Here is a 17,279-nt window from a genome sequence, read left to right as displayed (position 1 = left end):
GTGAGGGAACGGCCCCTGCTGCTTTGGCCCTGGCCCAGGCCAGCCGGGAGCCAATGTACAATTTTGTGGTGGCCATCTATGTAGAGTCTTAGCTCTACAAGGCCATCTAGAAACAACGAGGAACCAGCTACTGCCGCATCGCCCCCACCCCCTGGGTGCATGCTGGGGAGGTGTCACCCTTTGTGAGGAATGAAGAAATGGACCATGCCTTGGCGCTTGCTCCGGTCCCACCCCCCTTCTGCCAGAGACCCTCAGATCTGTCCCACTCCTGCCCAGGCCCCCACAGGCACCCTTGACACGAGCGATGTAGATCTGACCATCCCCACCCAGTAGGCCACACCCACTCCATCCACGTCCACCCAGTAGGCTGCACCCACCCTGGCCGCACCCACCCGGCTCCCCAAGGGCAACTGCAATGCTGATGCGGCCCTCAATGAAAGTTTGACACCCCTGTTCTTGACTAATTTGTTTCACAAACAGCAGAAAGAAAGGAGCAAAACAAGATGCTTTTCTATGCCATCATCTCTAGATATTTTCTTTCCTATCATACATGACTGAAGACCCCTAGTTAAAAAAAATGAGAGTGAGTGCAATTTTGAGTGACCCAAAGGCAGAAAAAAGTATGAATCGATACCCAGAGTCACTTAAGTGAGATGGACTGTGTAGGAATTTGGCAAATGCTTCTGATTCCCCATCACCTTCTACAGTAATTCTGTAATAAAAAGTTATGTGTAAAAATTATACCTTGGCACCCAAAAAGATACCAATAGATGAGAAGAAGCAGAATGCAATAGCTGGGTCGACATACCCAATTTCTTCTTGAATCGCCATCCAGAAGGCTACAGGTTAATTCATAAATTCCCCTGTTGTAGTGCATTTAGTGTCCCACAGCCCCAGGGAAAGAAAGAAAAAAAACCCCTAGTGATGTACATTGTTTACTCTGGTCCCTTGAACACAGTAGGAAGAGGAAAACCCCAGAGCTTAACGAAAGCTGTAAAGATACAGATTGGGAGAGCAGCAAAGGAAGGCAGTCTCCGTCTGCCCTATTTTCCATAGGGCTCAAGGCATCGCTGGCTGGCAAGGAGTGTTAACTCTTGACGTGGCCCAATTCCCACTTTCCTTGCGAGGAAAAGGGGGGGGAGTGCGCCCACCACAATCTCTCCCCGGCAGAGGTCACTCGTCCGGACAAATTCATCAAACAGCTGGACAGAAAACGTCGCCACAGCAACGCTTCAGTATCCGCAGCCGCGCCAAGCGGTTCCCCTTCGGCCTCTTGGTGCCGCGAAATCAGGAGGGGAAACCCAGCGCCCGCCCCGCTCCCTTTCCTTCTTCCTCTCTTTCTTTCCCAAGCAGGGTCGAGGACGGCCCTGAGAGCTGCGTAACGGCTAAAGCACAAGACTTCCTAACACGTGTCTCCGCTCCCCTGCGCGCCTCCTCCTGTCTCATTTTGCACCGCGCCGCAGCAGCTGCCGCAGCAGCCATGGGCTCGACCCCCGATAGCCACGAGATGAACGGGCTGACCACGGCAATAGGGAACGGCAACGGCAACGGCGACGCGACGCCTCCAGAGGAGGTAAGAGGCTCTCTCTTTCTCTCTCTCTCTCGGCGGGCAGGCCAAGAGGACAAAAACTGCGGCGACCGGGCGCTGCTTCTGGGCTGGGAGCTGGGCGAAGGTGCCCCGGGGGCATGGGATTCGTCAGCCAGCCGGCGCCGCGGAGGCCTGTGCATCCCAAGGGCCTGGTTTTCCCTGGCAGAGACAATCTCGGGCAGAGATCTCCTCTTGGCGGGGGCACCTCCGAAGGGATGAGGGGCCGTTTTCCCCCGCTTCTTCTCGGCGCGGAGATTTCCCGTAAATCGCGTCTCGCTTTGGAATTTCTCCAAAGGCGAAGTTGGATCTTCAATCTAGACCAGGGGTAGTCAACCTTGGCTCTTTTATGACTCGTGGACTTCAACTCCCAGAATTCCTGAGCCAGCTAAGCTGGCTCAGGAATTCTGGGAGTTGAAGTCCACGAGTCATAAAAGAGCCAAGGTTGACTACCCCCTGATCTAGACAGCGAGGGCGAGTTTCCGGCTTTTTGATTGGGAAGGGTTGAATGCGTGAGGGTGGGCCTGCTTTGGCAAGAGGCTGCTTGTTTTCCCTAGCACAGATGCCACTGGGCAGTGCGGTGGAAAGAAAGAAAAAAAAGCGATGGGAGACAGCAGAATTGGGAAGACGTCTCACCAATTTACTGGAAGAGACAAACAAGTGGACGGGTGACAGTATGGCATTCTAGGAAGGAGAAACACGGCTGGACCATAATAAATTCACAGCCTTAGGCTAGGGAGAGATGGACTACTAGGCTGTGTACCAGCTGGAATCTGATTGGCCCCAAGTGATTTTTTAAAACTTGATTCTGTCAGGAGGCTTGGCGATCTCATGGAAATGGGGAGCCTGTGAAATGACTGTAAGGCTTAATAATAATAATAATAATAATAATAATAATAATAATAATAATAATAATAATAATAATAATAATAATAGTAAAGTTGGAAGGGACCTTAGAGGTCATCTAGTCCAACCCCCCGCTTAGGCAGGAAAGCCTATAATGCATATAAGACTTTAAATGCGCTCGCCCATGGTTTTGTTTATTTTTGTTTTTATTTGTTTTAAGGCTTTGTTTTTAATTGTTTTGTTTGAATTGTGTGCTGCCTAGAATCACAAATTGTGAAATGGGCAGCTATATATATATATTTGACAAATAAATAATAAATCTTCCTCGTCCCATTCTGCAATTTGAGAAAAAGTGTCTACGCTGTCAACAGAATTTCGTTCTGAGGTGTATAAATGTGTTCTAAAATGTAGAGAATTTAGTTTTCATTTGCTTTATTTTGGAAGAAAATAATTTTATATATACCTTGACTTCAGGCAAAGTATTTTTCATTACACATGAATGTGTTATGCAAGAAAGGGCCACAATCACTCCTGCTTCTGGGTTTTTTAACATTAACAAAATCATCTAGCTCCCAAATTAAGGGATTACAGGATCATAAAAATAGAGAGTTTATCTGCCTTCTGTGAAACTGCTTTAGAACTCCTTCAGCAGTTTTATAGAAATCACATGGTTGAGTTGAAACTGGGTATCCTTTATGCTGGGAATTACCCTGGCTCTATCCTGTCATCTGTTTTAAAAGCCAGGACTGAAAATGGGTGGGAGAAATAACAGCACTAAACATCATGCCTATAAAAATTGCCTTAGCTAATCATTCTCTGGGAACAATACCAACTTTCTATGTCTTATCACATCAGTACAGCAAAAGGAAATTAGGGAGACAAAGATACAAACTTAGTGCGAGTGAAATCCTTTAAACTTGCCACCAAGACAAGTTTTTCTCTCATTTGCTTTCCACTTTGGAGATGGAAAGGAATTCCATCCACGTTTCAATAGGAAAGGTCTCTGGAAAGAAGATGTGCACTTCTCAGTGTAATTCTTTCAGAAACATCAATGTATGTGGGTTGGTGAATTAATTTCCACACATGGCAATGTCGCTGAGTAGGTACAGAATGCCATCCAGTTACTATAGAGAAACTGGCAACAGGTTCCCTCTAGACATTTTGAGATAATTCCCACAATCCCTTCTGTATGGTTGTGGTGTTTGGGTATAATAAATTCTAGCAGGGCCTTTTCTGGATTCTAAATCATTACTACATTACTCCATTAAAAGGATGGCCTTCAGAAGGCATGTTTTCAGGTAGACTTTTCTTTTTCTTTTTTCAGAAATAACATGACTCCCTTATTAAGGGGAGATCAGAAATTATTCGCTATTAACTCTTGGTGCTTCGTAGACATTGTACTTTAAGAGGACAGCTATGTGGTGCTGGTGAGGAAACATTGTGGTAAAACATCGAGACCAGTCAAGTACACTACTTTTTCCCATTAACTAATTTTAATAAAATGCATTAATTGAAAAAGGTGCTACCAGATTCCTTCTGACTTTTTTGCTTTTAAATGAGAAGGGAAATTACTGACTGATGACAATCTCTAATTCTCTCTCTCTCTCTCTCTCTCTCTCTCTCTCTCTCTCTCTCTCTCTCTCTCTCTCTCTCACACACACACACACACACAGAGAGAGAGAGAGAGAGAGAGAGAGAGAGAGAGAGAGAGAGAGAGAGAGAGAGAGACAGACAGACAGACAGACAGACAGACAGACAGAGACAGAGACAGAGAGAGACATTAAAAATTTTAAAAGGCCCAAATCTCACATGATCTTAGTATACTTGCCTGAAATCTAATGTGATATACACTGAGAATGCCAACATGCCATGGGATCTTGGAATGAGCATGCTGAAATCTTGTGAGATTTGATTATTATTAGTTTAAGGCTTTAATTTCTATGGTTTCCATGCTATCTTCTTTCTTCATCAAGAAGTTTGTTTATTTCAGTTTAGATCCATGCCTCATAATCGCACATTAAATAATTTCCTTTTTCAAATGGAGGTAATCTGGAAGTAGAGGTAGTCCTCAACTTACAACAGTAATGGAGCCAGTAATGGTCATTAAGTGAATACGGGGGTCATTAAAGATGGCTTCTCTTGATTTACCATTCACTTAGTGACCATTTGAAATTAAAATGACACTGAAAAAAATGACTTGCCACCAATCCTCACATTTATAACTATTGTAGCATCGCCATGGTCACATGATCAAAATTCAGGGGGGTGGGGTTTGGCAACAGGCATATACTTAGTTGCAGCATCCTCCAGTTATGTGACCACCATTTGCCATCTTCCAGCTGGTTTTTGACAAGCAAAGTTAATGGACAAAGCCAGATTTACTTAATGATCACCTGATTCATTTAACAACTGCAGTGATTTGCTTAACAACTGTGGCAAAAAAGGTCATAAAATCAGACATAATGCATGTAACAACTACCTTGCTTGCAACAAAAATTCTGGTACCAATTGTGGTCATAAGTTGAGGACTACCTGTAAGTTGACATGCTCATGAAATCATCAAGAGTTAAGTTTGACATGATAAGACTTGACTAAAACATCAGCTGTGTTGAATATTGTAGAGACATTGAAAATACATGTTTGTCTTATAGCATGTCACAATTTAAATGGTTCTACAACAAGAATATAACTCAGGTATATCTGAAACCAAATGGATGTTATCTTGCAAGAAAAAAAAGATATTTAGATTGGATCATAGTTACAAGGATTCTACAAAAGGCTCTTCATGTCCATCATCTCTGAAGCAAATTCCAATTTCAGAAAAAATATTACTTATTTCTTAGATTCAATCATTCACTCCACTTAGCTTGCTTCACTCACGAAATATAAAGCTCAAGCTGAGAGGTTATAGGTTATATTTCCCCAAACACCTTATCTACATCCCACAGGTTAAATTTATTGCCTATTTGGTACCGAATAGGAAATAATTTCTCAGAGGTTGTCAAGAGATAGGACCTGCCAGATGTTTGTGTTTGAGCATTTGACAGAACTATGACATTGTTTATATACTGCTTTTTAAATAACTGGTTGCTTCTTAGTTGGGTGATTTTGATTCTCAGTGAATTATGCCAGCCAGAAGAGAAATTAGAAAATGCACATGTCATAGCATTATTAATCCTATGACTCAGACTCTTGTTTACTTTCTCCACTTACCCAGCTGTTTCATGTTCAGGCAGAAGTGATACTATAATAATTGACAAGCCACAACAAGATTTTACAGAATTTTTGTAATATCTTCCAAGAGAATTTCATTATTGGGACTGATGTCTCCTAATATCTGAAACAACATTTTTGAATTACCATTCCAACAAGGTGGCTTCTCTTTTTAAAACTGAATTGCTTATATGTTGCATCATCTCCTTGCCTTGTGAGTTCTTTTGATCACATGGGCAAATGGCAAAGATAGAAAAGGGAAAAAGGTCTGATCTATTGTTAAACTAGTTAAATTAGTTACATTAAGAATGCTGTATCAGTATTCTTTAATAAGAAAATACTTTGCACCTAAGTATATTTTTTTCTGTTTTTGAAGAGAGTCCAGCTGTCTTGCCAATTAATTAAGCAATATATGTAAATATGCCAAGGAGCACATTATCTAACAAGGGCTCCCATTGAATTCAAATTCCAAATTTATAAATAATCCGATTCTCATACTACATGCATTCAGTTTCAATGCCTTTGGGCTGGTCTGTTTTGCAGCTTTCTGTTTTATTCCAGGAAGCTGCAAAGGCCAAACTTGGGACTGGGGATTACCAGCCTTCTAGTAAAAGGAGGACATGTCCTCCTTTTGATTCTCATGTCCTGAGTCTGACAGGCTTAGTCTTAAAATCAAATATTGTCCAGCTGTCTGAGTAGGTTTTCTTCAGGAAAGTTAACAAGCTCTGATATGTGACCTTAATTAGTTCATTAGTAGGAGCCAGCCAACTTGCCCTACTGCCTGAAGTTGATAGGATCTTAAGCAGCTACAAACTGAAAGCTTTTGCCTCTTACCTGGTCTGGTAGATTCCAGCCTTTCTAATGTTGGAGAATGTAATTTCATATATATATATATATATAGGCCTAAATACATTTTTTTCATTTTTTCCCTATAATTTAATGCCATGTGTTCTGGATCAGTCAGTTAGATGGGTCTGTATGTTAGAATGTTTGGCATTTATAAGGTTAAGCGCTGTCTCCTTAAGAGATGGCTTATGGGTAATGTAGTTTAGCTATTCAGTAAACCCCATGTTAACAGGTCAGTAGGAGGGGCTACTAAGTTCATCACAGGATATCCTGGCTACGTGCCAGTTTGGAATGTCTTTGTCTGAGATAAGCATGGGATCTAACAGACCCATCTAACTGGCTGATCCAGAACACCATGAAAGTTAAATAGTGTGTGCTCTTTTCTCTCCCCATTTATTCTCCTTTCAAATTGTTGATGTTTTCCTTTGCCTGTTCAGACAGCTGATAATCCTATCCAAAGAGTATCTCCATTGTAATAGCTTTAACAGCTGGAAACAGTCTCAGTGAGATGGATTCTTCATGAAATATGTACTGTCATATAATTGTGGAACTGTCCTATTTCAGGATGAAATGACTTAGTCCAGGCATGAAAATTGTCTGTGCCATGTGGAAAAAATCATACAATAGTGATGCTTCATCTGTGATGGAATGAATAATCCATCTTTTGAGGGCTACTTTCAACTTCCTTTCTGTGATGGAGGAGTTGTGTAGACAAATTGCAGATTTGGCATTTTGTAGTTGAAGAGCTTGTATGTCCTCATGTCTTATAAAGCAAATTCTGCAGAGAGGAAAACATTAAAAGGCTTTTTTTTTTTGCGGAGTAGAATTTGATTAAATATTTTAATGGCTTTTTATGTAAATGAAAATGTCTGCCTCACATTTAACTATGGTGTTGATAGTGCTAATTCCTAGCAAGAACCCTTAATTGCTACAATAGCATGTTAAAATATCTAAATGAAAAGTAGATATGAATGGACTTAAATTCTGAGAAGCAGTCATTGTGGTAATTAGACAATTGAGATTTCCCATTTAAAACTACATTAAGGTACTTAAAGATGTTTTCATTTAATTTGTCTTTTTTTTGAGGTAAGAATAAAGAAGTAACATATAAAATATATATGCGTAAATTCTACATCATTGTTTACAACGGATGCTTTGTCTTAAGCCAAAGGCCACATTGAAAATAAGCATAAAAACCATTCCACAGATCATACTAAGCCAGAAATGATGGAGTCAAAAACTGTGATCCTTTGGGAGGAAAGTTGGTAGTGGTAAGTTGTGTCTTGCAGGTACTTAAAACTCCAATTTCATCCACCCACCTACCCACCCTATTTTCAGTGTTGCCCTCAGACATACCTACTAGAGTCTTCAAGGCAATGTAACATACTGTAGTACTATAGTGGGATGAATCCAAAGAAAGTGCTTGGTGGCTTAGTGCAGGGGTCCCCAGCCCCCGGTCTGTGGAGCAGTACTGGTCTGCGGCATGCCAGCAACTGGTCTGCACAAACAAGCAAAGCCCCATCCGTGACATGCAGGCAGCACACAAAACCACACACCCTCCGGTCTGTGGAAAAACCTCTCTCCACAGAACCGGTCCCTGGTGCCCAAAATGTTGGGGACTTCTGGCTTAGTGGAATATATGAATCCTCTTTTGATGCCATTGCTTTGAGTTAAAGCTTCTTTCATAGAAGATCAATATTTCATTTTGTGGCTCTTATTCAATGACACCCAGTCATTTTCATCCTAACCAACAAAGTTACTATTCATACAGGCTAGACCTGAGTTGTTGTATAAACACCTGTAGTCTAGGAAAAAAGTATTAAATGATGCTTTTAATATTGAAAGGGCAGTATTTACATTAGAAATAGGCTAAATGATGAACTCTCTCACTGTGGTTTAACACTTAAACTCCACCTAACCTAAAATATTAAATAAACGAATCCTTTCCTCACTGTTGCTCTTTTCTACACCTAATGGATTTTCTGACAAATATTTTCTGAAAAAAGTATTAGAAGGATTTTTTTTTTTGAAATGCTGTAAAGTAGGGGAAGTTGGGGAAATACTCCACTGAAGCAATATCTTGTGCAATTCTAAATACGTGTCTTAAATAGGGAAACTATTTTCTGCATGTTCTGAATCTTATCTTGATTGCAAAAGCAGTCTTGTGAATACATGCACTTATTCTTTGTGCATAATTTCAATAATTGCACTCATTGTATTAAATTTTGAATGCTAAAATGCTAATTTTCTGAGTCCAACGTGATTTTAATTCTGATCTCATTAAAAACATGTTTGATGGAAACAAGCCTGATACCAATTAGAACCATGTCCTCTTACAATGGACTTTATCATAATGAAACTTGTGAAACTTTAGAAGGAAAATATGGAAAATATGGCAAATAACAATAGGCATACTTTGAAGGGCAATAAAATAGTTACCGGTATATAAAGCTACTGTTTCAAAAATGTTGCTAGTGAACAAGTGTAAAAAAACTCCAAAGTGAAAGTGAATTTAGCAGAATAATAGAATAACAGAGTTGGAAGGGACCTTGGAGGTCTTTGTGTCCAACCCCTTGCTCATTTTAGGATTAAACTGGGAATGTTAAAACAGAATGCCAAATTATAGTGCAGAAAAATGCATTGGAGGAAAAGGGAAAATCCAGTCATGATATATTCTCATCTCATTGAAAAGATCACCATATTTTTTCTCACTGCTTCGTCAGGTGTATAAAAAGCAGAGCTGGGCAAAGATCTGGATCCAAAAGGCTAAATGTGATTTAGAATGCATATGGGGGCACACATATTTTCTTTGTGAACATGTTGAAGCAGATTTGTCTTTTTCTGTGCTAGCAAGGTTGTCATGCACAATTGCCAGGAAGTCCTGCAAAAATGCATGTTGCATTTAAGGTATGCCTAAATGACATTTTGCTCTTCAAAGCTGGTTCTCTGCAAAGTCTTACTCAATACAGAATAATAAAGTTGTAAGGGACCTTAGAACAGGGCTTTTCAACCAGTACCACCTGTGGTACATTGGTACCTGGAAGTAGTACGCGACCATCCTAGAGAAGTAGCGGGGGAGGGGAATGAGCTGAATCGGTGGCAGCACCGCACAAGCCTGAGCGAGAGATGGCTGGAGCTGCAGGGTTCAGCGGAAGCACCAGGATCAGTGCCGCTTTCCAGCTTCGGGGCTGTCAGGCTCAGTGGAAGCATCAGGATCAGCGCCAGGCTCCAGCTGGAGCTCGGTGCTGATCCTGGTGCTTCTGCTGAGCCCAGAAGAAGCGCCGATCAGCTAGAATGTTGCAGCATCTCCAGGGTCTTGTGATTTACATTCAGATGCTTGGCAACTGATTCATATTTATGATGGTCACAGTGTCCCAGGGTCTTGTGAAGTGACCAAAACCTGCTGCAACCACCCAGCAGACGGGGGAAATAAAAACCAAACACCCCCCACCCCACCCTCACTGCCAATCCCAACAGAAATGCTCACAACAATGAAAACCTTGGACAGGAGGAAGAGTGCCACCCGGTTGGCAGGCAGGTGTCTTGCTCGGCTGTGGCTTGGGGGGCACTTTTTTCAGTGCCATTGTAAGTTCAAACAGTCACTAAGCGAACTGTTGTAAGTCAAGGACTACCTGTATTTTATCACTTTTTTCCTTTTGGGGGGGGGTCATCAAGTTTTTGACACCTTGCTAGGTGACTCGTGGTACTCGGATATTGCCATATCCTAAAAGTGGTACAATGGGTGAAAAAGTTGAAAAGCCCTGCCTTAGAACTCTTCTAGTGCAAGCCCCTGCTGATGTCTTAAAAATTAAAAGGGATATCCAAATAACAAACCAAGAGAGCACCCTGAATATTTTTCCTATGTTGTAGTTATAAAAGAGACTTGTTAAAGCTTTGAAAATTTTTGTGAGAAAAGAAAATAAATAAATAAATAAATAAATAAATAAATAAATAAATAAATAAATAAAAAGAAACCAAATTCTAGGGCATTTGAAGGGACTAAAAATCAAGATTGTTAAAAGTAAAAAGAAGGACTATAAACTTGGTTTATTTGATCAAGTTTAAAATAGGTATGTCGTTATCTCTGGTATGGACTATGGTTGACATCAGGACTGAAATAATGAGGCCTCATGAATAAGAGATGGGTTATGGAAAGAAAACGTCATTTGTTCTATTTTAAGAAAAGGTGATAAATTACTAAAGTTATTTATACCCATTGTAATGAAAAGGAGTTATTTCTACATACAGTGTGTGTTTCTTTTTTACTATATTTTTATTTTTTTTCTTTTCTATTTTTCTTTCTCAAGTTGCGTTTTCAAAAGGCAACCGGACTTTGTTCTTCCTTGAAGACGTTTCACTTCTCATCCAAGGAGCTTCCACAGTTCAGAAGCTTCTTGGATGAGAAGCGAAACGTCTTCAAAGAAAACGAAGGAAGTCCAGTTGCCTTTTGAAAAGGCATCTTTGGGACAACCATGACCCAGATGACCGCGACTCTCCAGGGATATTTTTCTTTCTCCTTTTTCCTTTTCTGCGCTTTCTTTTTTCCTTCTTTTATTTTTTATTGTTGCAATTGAAATTTTTAATAAAATTACTATTTAAAAGCCAACATTCTAAGCATATGTAGAGTGCAGGTCGCTTTGGAAAGAAAAATTAAAAAAAAAATGAAAATGAAAAAAAAGAAAAAGTAGTATACTTTTCTTGAGTGCAGAGAACAGGCTTAACCCAGTTTTAGTGAGTGCCAAGAGTCCTCTCCCACCCCCTGGGGTTTCAAGGGCTCTGCATTGCAACCTGCACATTTACCTTAATGACCACAAAAGGGAGAGCCAGGATTGTGGTCATTAAGTGGAGCAATCATGTGGGTGCCTCACTTTAAGGATCCCTATGACTTATGACTACATTTCTGGGCTCAATTGTGGCTGTAAGTCAAGGATTATCTGTATCTGCCACCATTTGTTCTGTAGGACAATTGCACGCACTGGTAAGACCGTACTCTTGCACATTTTACTCCCTAGTCCTATTTGGTGCCAGTATGCTTTACTTTTGGAATAATCCTTTATTTTCATAGGCCTTATCCGTTATAAATAGCAAACAGCAGAAACAAGATGCTTGACAAAAGGATATTACAACATGCCTCTTTCCTCTATTTGACTGTGTGTGAAAGGAATAGATAATAGGGGGATTTTTTTCCACTCATTAATATTGCTATTGCACTACACTGCTGACATTTCAATTATTTCTGTACTTTTTATACCATGTCACTCTCAGGCAGATTTACTATATATAAACACATGGAGCAATTTGTAGCTTACGTGGAAAATAAATATGGAAGGAAGTATCAAATGGGGGAGAGGTCATTTCAGCAACTAACTATCAACAAAACACTACCACAAAAACATTAACTCGGCAACCCGTATTTTTTTTCCTCTTTTCAAATGGGACCTGCTATTTAAATATTTGATCTGATGCTCTTGTGCAACTTTTTTTTATCTTAGTAAAATGATTAATTTAGTAAAGTGAATCTGGAATAATCTAGAGAAATTGAAGTTAAGGGAGGAAACTGGAAACATGTTTGTCTCCATAGAAAGTGCTTTCTGGCCTGACTTTTGTGTGTGTTTAGTAGGTGCTATTGCTAAGTGCTTGATGTTTACTGGCTAAGCCAGAAAAGAAATAACTGCAATCTAAGCTGTTCAAGAGAATGATCAGAAATATATTCTGATTTTATCAAACAAACAAACAAAAGTGTTTAGAAATGAAATATATTTTCCCGCAGTAATGGGGTAGTTAAAACATTTATAAAATAGAGAAAAAGAAAAAACTAAAGCATGTTAAGCTGTTTCCTGTCATTTCAGAATATGGGTCATGTTCAGACTCAGTTATATTCCTGGTGTGAATGCCAAATGTTTTTTCTCATCTCATCTTCCATTTTAATATGTTTTTAATTAAATGTTTTAAGGCAGCGGTCCCCAACCTTTCCGGCTCCATAGACTGGGAGAGTAGGGGATGGTTGCAACCTACCTCCTATGGGTGCACAAATGAAGTGTCATGCACTCGCCTGCCGCTTGCGTGGCCCAGTTCCCAACAGGCTGTTGACCCCTGTTTTAAGATATTGCAATATAACTTTGCAGTGGCCAATGCTATGTCTCCTTAATCTGAACTGTTGGAGTCCATTTTTGCCTCCAGTCCCTGTGGAAAAGTTGTTACAATTCCAAACAAACATGTAACTAATTTAAACAAGTTATTTATTTTCCCACCCTATCACGTTTATAATGCTAAATCATTGCTGACGAATGCCTTAGAAATATTTTTGCCTTTCAGGGTCGAAGACATTGGCTACGGACAAATAGGCAAATTAACATGAACCACTATGCCAATAAGAAGAGCGCAGCCGAAAGTATGTTGGATATTGCTTTGCTCATGGCCAACGCATCCCAGCTGAAAGCTGTAATGGAGCAAGGACCCTCTTTCGGGTTTTATTTTCCACTGATTGTTCTCATCAGCATCTCACTCATACTTCAGATTGGAGTTGGCGTACTCTTAATATTCCTTGGTATGTATGGCACCTAAATTATTGCTTATTTTGTGCCACAGCATAACTGTTTATGGTACTATTTCCATTTTAATAAATACATTTTAAAAAGTATTTGATAGCCAATTCCTCTTTTATAGCCTCAGTTTTTAACTATAGTTATTTTTTTAGAGTTTTATATATAGTTATAACTATTTTTAACTATTACATGCGGATGTAACTATGGAGGTTATTTATTTATATATTTAGCATATGGCATGCAATGTCAGGAAATCTACACATGCTAGAACAGTGGTTCTCAACCTTTTTAATGCCGCGACCCCAACCGGTCGTAAGTCGAGGACTAAACCGGTCGTAAGTCGAGGACTAAACCGGTCGTAAGTCGAGGACTACCCAACCAGTCGTAAGTTGAGGACTTTCCCTGCCCGGGAGCGCCGCGCATGCGTGGTTCCGCCCCCTGCGCCGGCCGAGGCATAGCTGGCAAGCGGCAGAGACGGAGCAGGCCAACCACCAGCTGGCCCAGCCCAAGGGAGGTAAGGCACCCGCCAGAAAAGGGGGGGAAAATGGCAGACAAAAAAAATGGCGGACAAAAAAAATGGCGGACAGCCTTGCTTGGCGACCCCCGTGAAATGGTCAATCGACCCCAAATGGGGTCCCGACCCACAGGTTGAGAACCACTGTGCTAGAACAATGCAGTCCCGTTCAACACTTGTGTGCCTATCCTTGGTGCATCACGGGAGGCAAACTAGCTTTACACCAATTAGTGGCACTTGGCTTTCTGGTTCTTCCAGACTCTTCCGCCGGTCACGCCTTGCCTTGTGTTGCAATGCCTTGCGTCTGGCAGGGGGTTGGACTAGATGACCTCCAAGGTCCCTTCCAACTTTACTATTATTATTATATTATTATGCTATAATATTATAAGATCATGTCTCATGGGCCATCCAACCTTCTGTTTTTCATGTCCTGGAGCTCATGCAGGTCTTCAGCCATTTGCCAAAGGCTGGCAGGGTTAGGGTTAGGGATATGGTAATCCTTTTCAAAAGAATACACTTTTGAGAGTTGTAGTGTACTGCACTATGAATAGATTCTTACATAAAGAAGTATTGTGTGTATAGTCTTTATAATTATGTAATTCTATGAAATCATTTGGTGTGAGTAATCATCCAATAGTAATACATAGGTACATAAAGACCTTGTCTCAAGGACTTTTTAGCACCATGAACAATGAATTTCATAATCTTTCATTTTTCAGGAAAATAATACAAAATTTCTCATGGGAGAGAAAAGATCTCCCAACATTTTCTCAGATTTCTTGTAGGGTTTCTCATCTCCATTTTCAGAGTTCAGTGTGAATGAGTGACATTTTTACTTTATTTGTACAGTTTCCCATATGATGGAATTATTAATTAAATAAATGATACTAGTCCTTTCTGTTACAACAGGGAGAGCCAGAAAAAGTAACCATCATTTCAGAAACTTAAAAGGCTCGTGACTACATCAGGAATATGGATTTTTCCTTCCGAATCAGTTCTATTGGTTTGAATAGCAATAGCTTATTGCTTATTCCATAGTGCTTCATAGCACTATCTGAGAGGTTTACAGAGTCAGCCTATTGCCCTCAACAATCTGGGTCCTCATTTTATCGACCTGAGAAGGATGGAAGGCTGAGTCAACCTCAAGCCTGTTAGTATCGAACTCCAGACTGTGGGCACAGAGTTAGCCTGCAATACAGCATTCTAATCACTGCGCCACCAAGGGTTATAGTAAATTCCTTGCTAGGCCAACAGAGATGAGATGCTGTTTTAGAGACATTACTAAGGAATATTCTCACATGTGATTGACCCATACCTCAACACAGTTCTTTCTACACTCCGATATTAGAGATAATTGGTCTTGGCGCTCTCTGTGCCAGGTGGGAAGAGAGCTCCAAAACACTCTGTTCAAGGGTAAACATTTTTCTATCTTTGGTCAGATTCCTAATCTAGGAGGTTCTCAAAGCAAAGAGAACATGAAAGCTTTTTATTCGGACTCCTTTTAGGGCTGCATTGAAATACATATGAAAATCCCATTTGCAATGAGAATGAAACTCCGGTTAGGCTAGGGCTAGGGTTAGGATTAGAGTTAGATCACTTTGAAGCCAAGGCAGAAAACTGGTGTGAGGGCTAGATTCTAGGGGGTTTTCAAAACAAAGAGAACATAACAGCTTTTCTTTTGGACTCTTTTCAGGGCTTAGTGAAATACATGGAAAAATACCATTGACAATGAAAATAGGCTTAGGGTTAAGGCTAAGGTTAGGATTAGGTCACTTCAAAGTCAGGGCTGAAAACTGGTGTTAGGATAGATTCTAGGAGATTCTCAAAGCAAAGACAACACAACAGCTTTTCATTCGGACTCTATTATGGGCCTCAGTGAAATATATGGAAAAATCCCATTAACAATGACAATGAAAATAGGGTTAGGTCACTTTGAAGTCAAGGTCAAAAACAGGTATGAGGGCTAGAGTCTAGGACCGTGGTGGCGAACCTATGGCACTCGTATCACTGGTGGCACGCAGACCCCTCTCTGAGGGCATATGTGCTGTCGCCCCAGTCCTAGGCCTTCAGATGGGTTTTATATAACCTTTTCACTTTAGGCCTCTACCGCCATGTGCAAAAAAAAAAGTTTCAATCAGTCAATCAATTTCAACTTCTCGCGGGGAAAAAAAAGATCTCACAAAGTTGGAATTGATTGATTAAACTTTTTAGTCCCACCCAGTCTGCCGTTACAACCGCAGCCACGCCCACCCAATGGGCCACGCCCACCCAATGGGCCATGCCCACCTAGACACAACGATACATAAGTGGGTTTTGGGTTGCAGTTTGGGCACTCGGTCTCTAAAAGGTTCGCCATCACTGTTATAGTGCAATTGGGATAAATATATGCCAGTTGCCAAGCTCCTGAAATTTGGTCACATGATCACAAGGATGCTGCAATAGTCCTAAGCATGAAAACTGATCATGTCACTATTTTCAATGCCGTTGTATCTACGAATGGTCATTAAATGAATGGTTGTACATTGAGGACTACCTGTATACGTTATAGCCTAAAAAAAGCTTCCTATAAGGAGGACTGGACCCAGAGTCTGATTTTAACCCTGGCTCCAGTTTGTCTTCCAGTGAGACAATTGAAGCAGTCCTACCCCGTAATGGAATCCACCAGAGGCATCCATAAAAATCCCATGCTTTGGTCATAATTACTTGTCTAATGAGCTAAACAAGCTGCAACTTAAGATTATCACAGTCTGAAGGGCCCCTCAAAATTTCACTTTTTTCCCCTTTGGTTACAGTTTTGTTATAATTTCCCATATGAAAGTAAATTAAGCCCTCCCATATGGCTCATATGGTGCTCATTAACTGGTTATGCTTATGCATCTTGGCAGCATTCCTGCTCAATGGTGAAAATCTCAATCTTTGTTTGTATATGTGACAACGTCACTAATACTCACCATGAAAGAATGGATGGCAATCTTGATAGCTTTAATTAAAGAGGAGAATTTATCTATTACTGAATAACAGAGTTGGAAGGGACCTTGGAGATCTTCTAGTCCAACCCCCTGCTCAAGCAGGAGACCCTATGTCATTTCAGACAAATGGTTGTCTAATCTCTTCTTAAAACCCTCCAGTATTGGAGCACTCACAATTTCTGGAGGCAAGTCGTTCCACTAATTGTTCTCACTGTCAGGAAATTTCTCCTTAGTTCTCGGTTGGTTCTCTCCTTGATTATTTTCCATCCGTTGCTTCTTGTCCTGCCTTCTGGTGCTTTGGAGAATAGGTTGACCCCCTCTTCCTTGTGGCAGCCCCTTAGATATTGGAACCCTGCTATCATGTCACTCCTAGTCCTTCTTTTCATTAAACTAGACATACTTAATTCCTGCAACCGTTCTTCATATATTTTAGCCTCTAATCCCCTAATCATCTTGGTTGCTTGTCTCTGCACTTTTTCTAGAGTATCAATCTCTTTTAAATATATAGTTTGTTTCCATTTGGAAACCACTTCTGTACTTTATGCTCAAAATTAAAAAAAAACCACCAAGTTTTATTTTAGATTTTGATGACCAGGATGACTTTATTGTTATAGAAATGATTTGAAAAATTTAGAAATGTAAAGTAAAAGGTTGAGGTTGCAACTTTGTTTTGTGTCCTGCTGCACTGAAAAAAAATTGAAAATCACTTTTTTTCTTTTTGCACTACTCTTCTTTTCTCTATAACTCTCCCACGGTTTGTT

The 17,279-nt window shown here is 40.5% G+C and overlaps 1 protein-coding gene across 1 annotated transcript in view; it reads left to right on the top strand.

Annotated features, from left to right (window-relative positions):
• Positions 1 to 1,360: 1,360 nt before the first annotated feature.
• Positions 1,361 to 17,279, top strand: part of NINJ1 (ninjurin 1) — a 27,524-nt gene continuing 11,605 nt past the window's right edge. The window contains exons 1-2 of the mRNA XM_015817655.1: positions 1,361 to 1,573; positions 12,806 to 13,037. Coding sequence (XP_015673141.1) covers positions 1,481 to 1,573; positions 12,806 to 13,037 — 325 coding nt within the window. The 5' untranslated portion in view covers positions 1,361 to 1,480. The remainder of the gene's footprint in view (positions 1,574 to 12,805; positions 13,038 to 17,279) is intronic.

This window comes from Protobothrops mucrosquamatus, unplaced genomic scaffold (genome assembly GCF_001527695.2).
Source record: "Protobothrops mucrosquamatus isolate PMUCROS unplaced genomic scaffold, P.Mucros_1.0 scaffold617, whole genome shotgun sequence".
In the NCBI taxonomy this organism is placed as follows: Eukaryota; Metazoa; Chordata; class Lepidosauria; order Squamata; family Viperidae; genus Protobothrops; species Protobothrops mucrosquamatus.
Note: the sequence above shows the minus strand (reverse complement) of the source record. Positions and strands in the feature narration are given on the sequence as shown.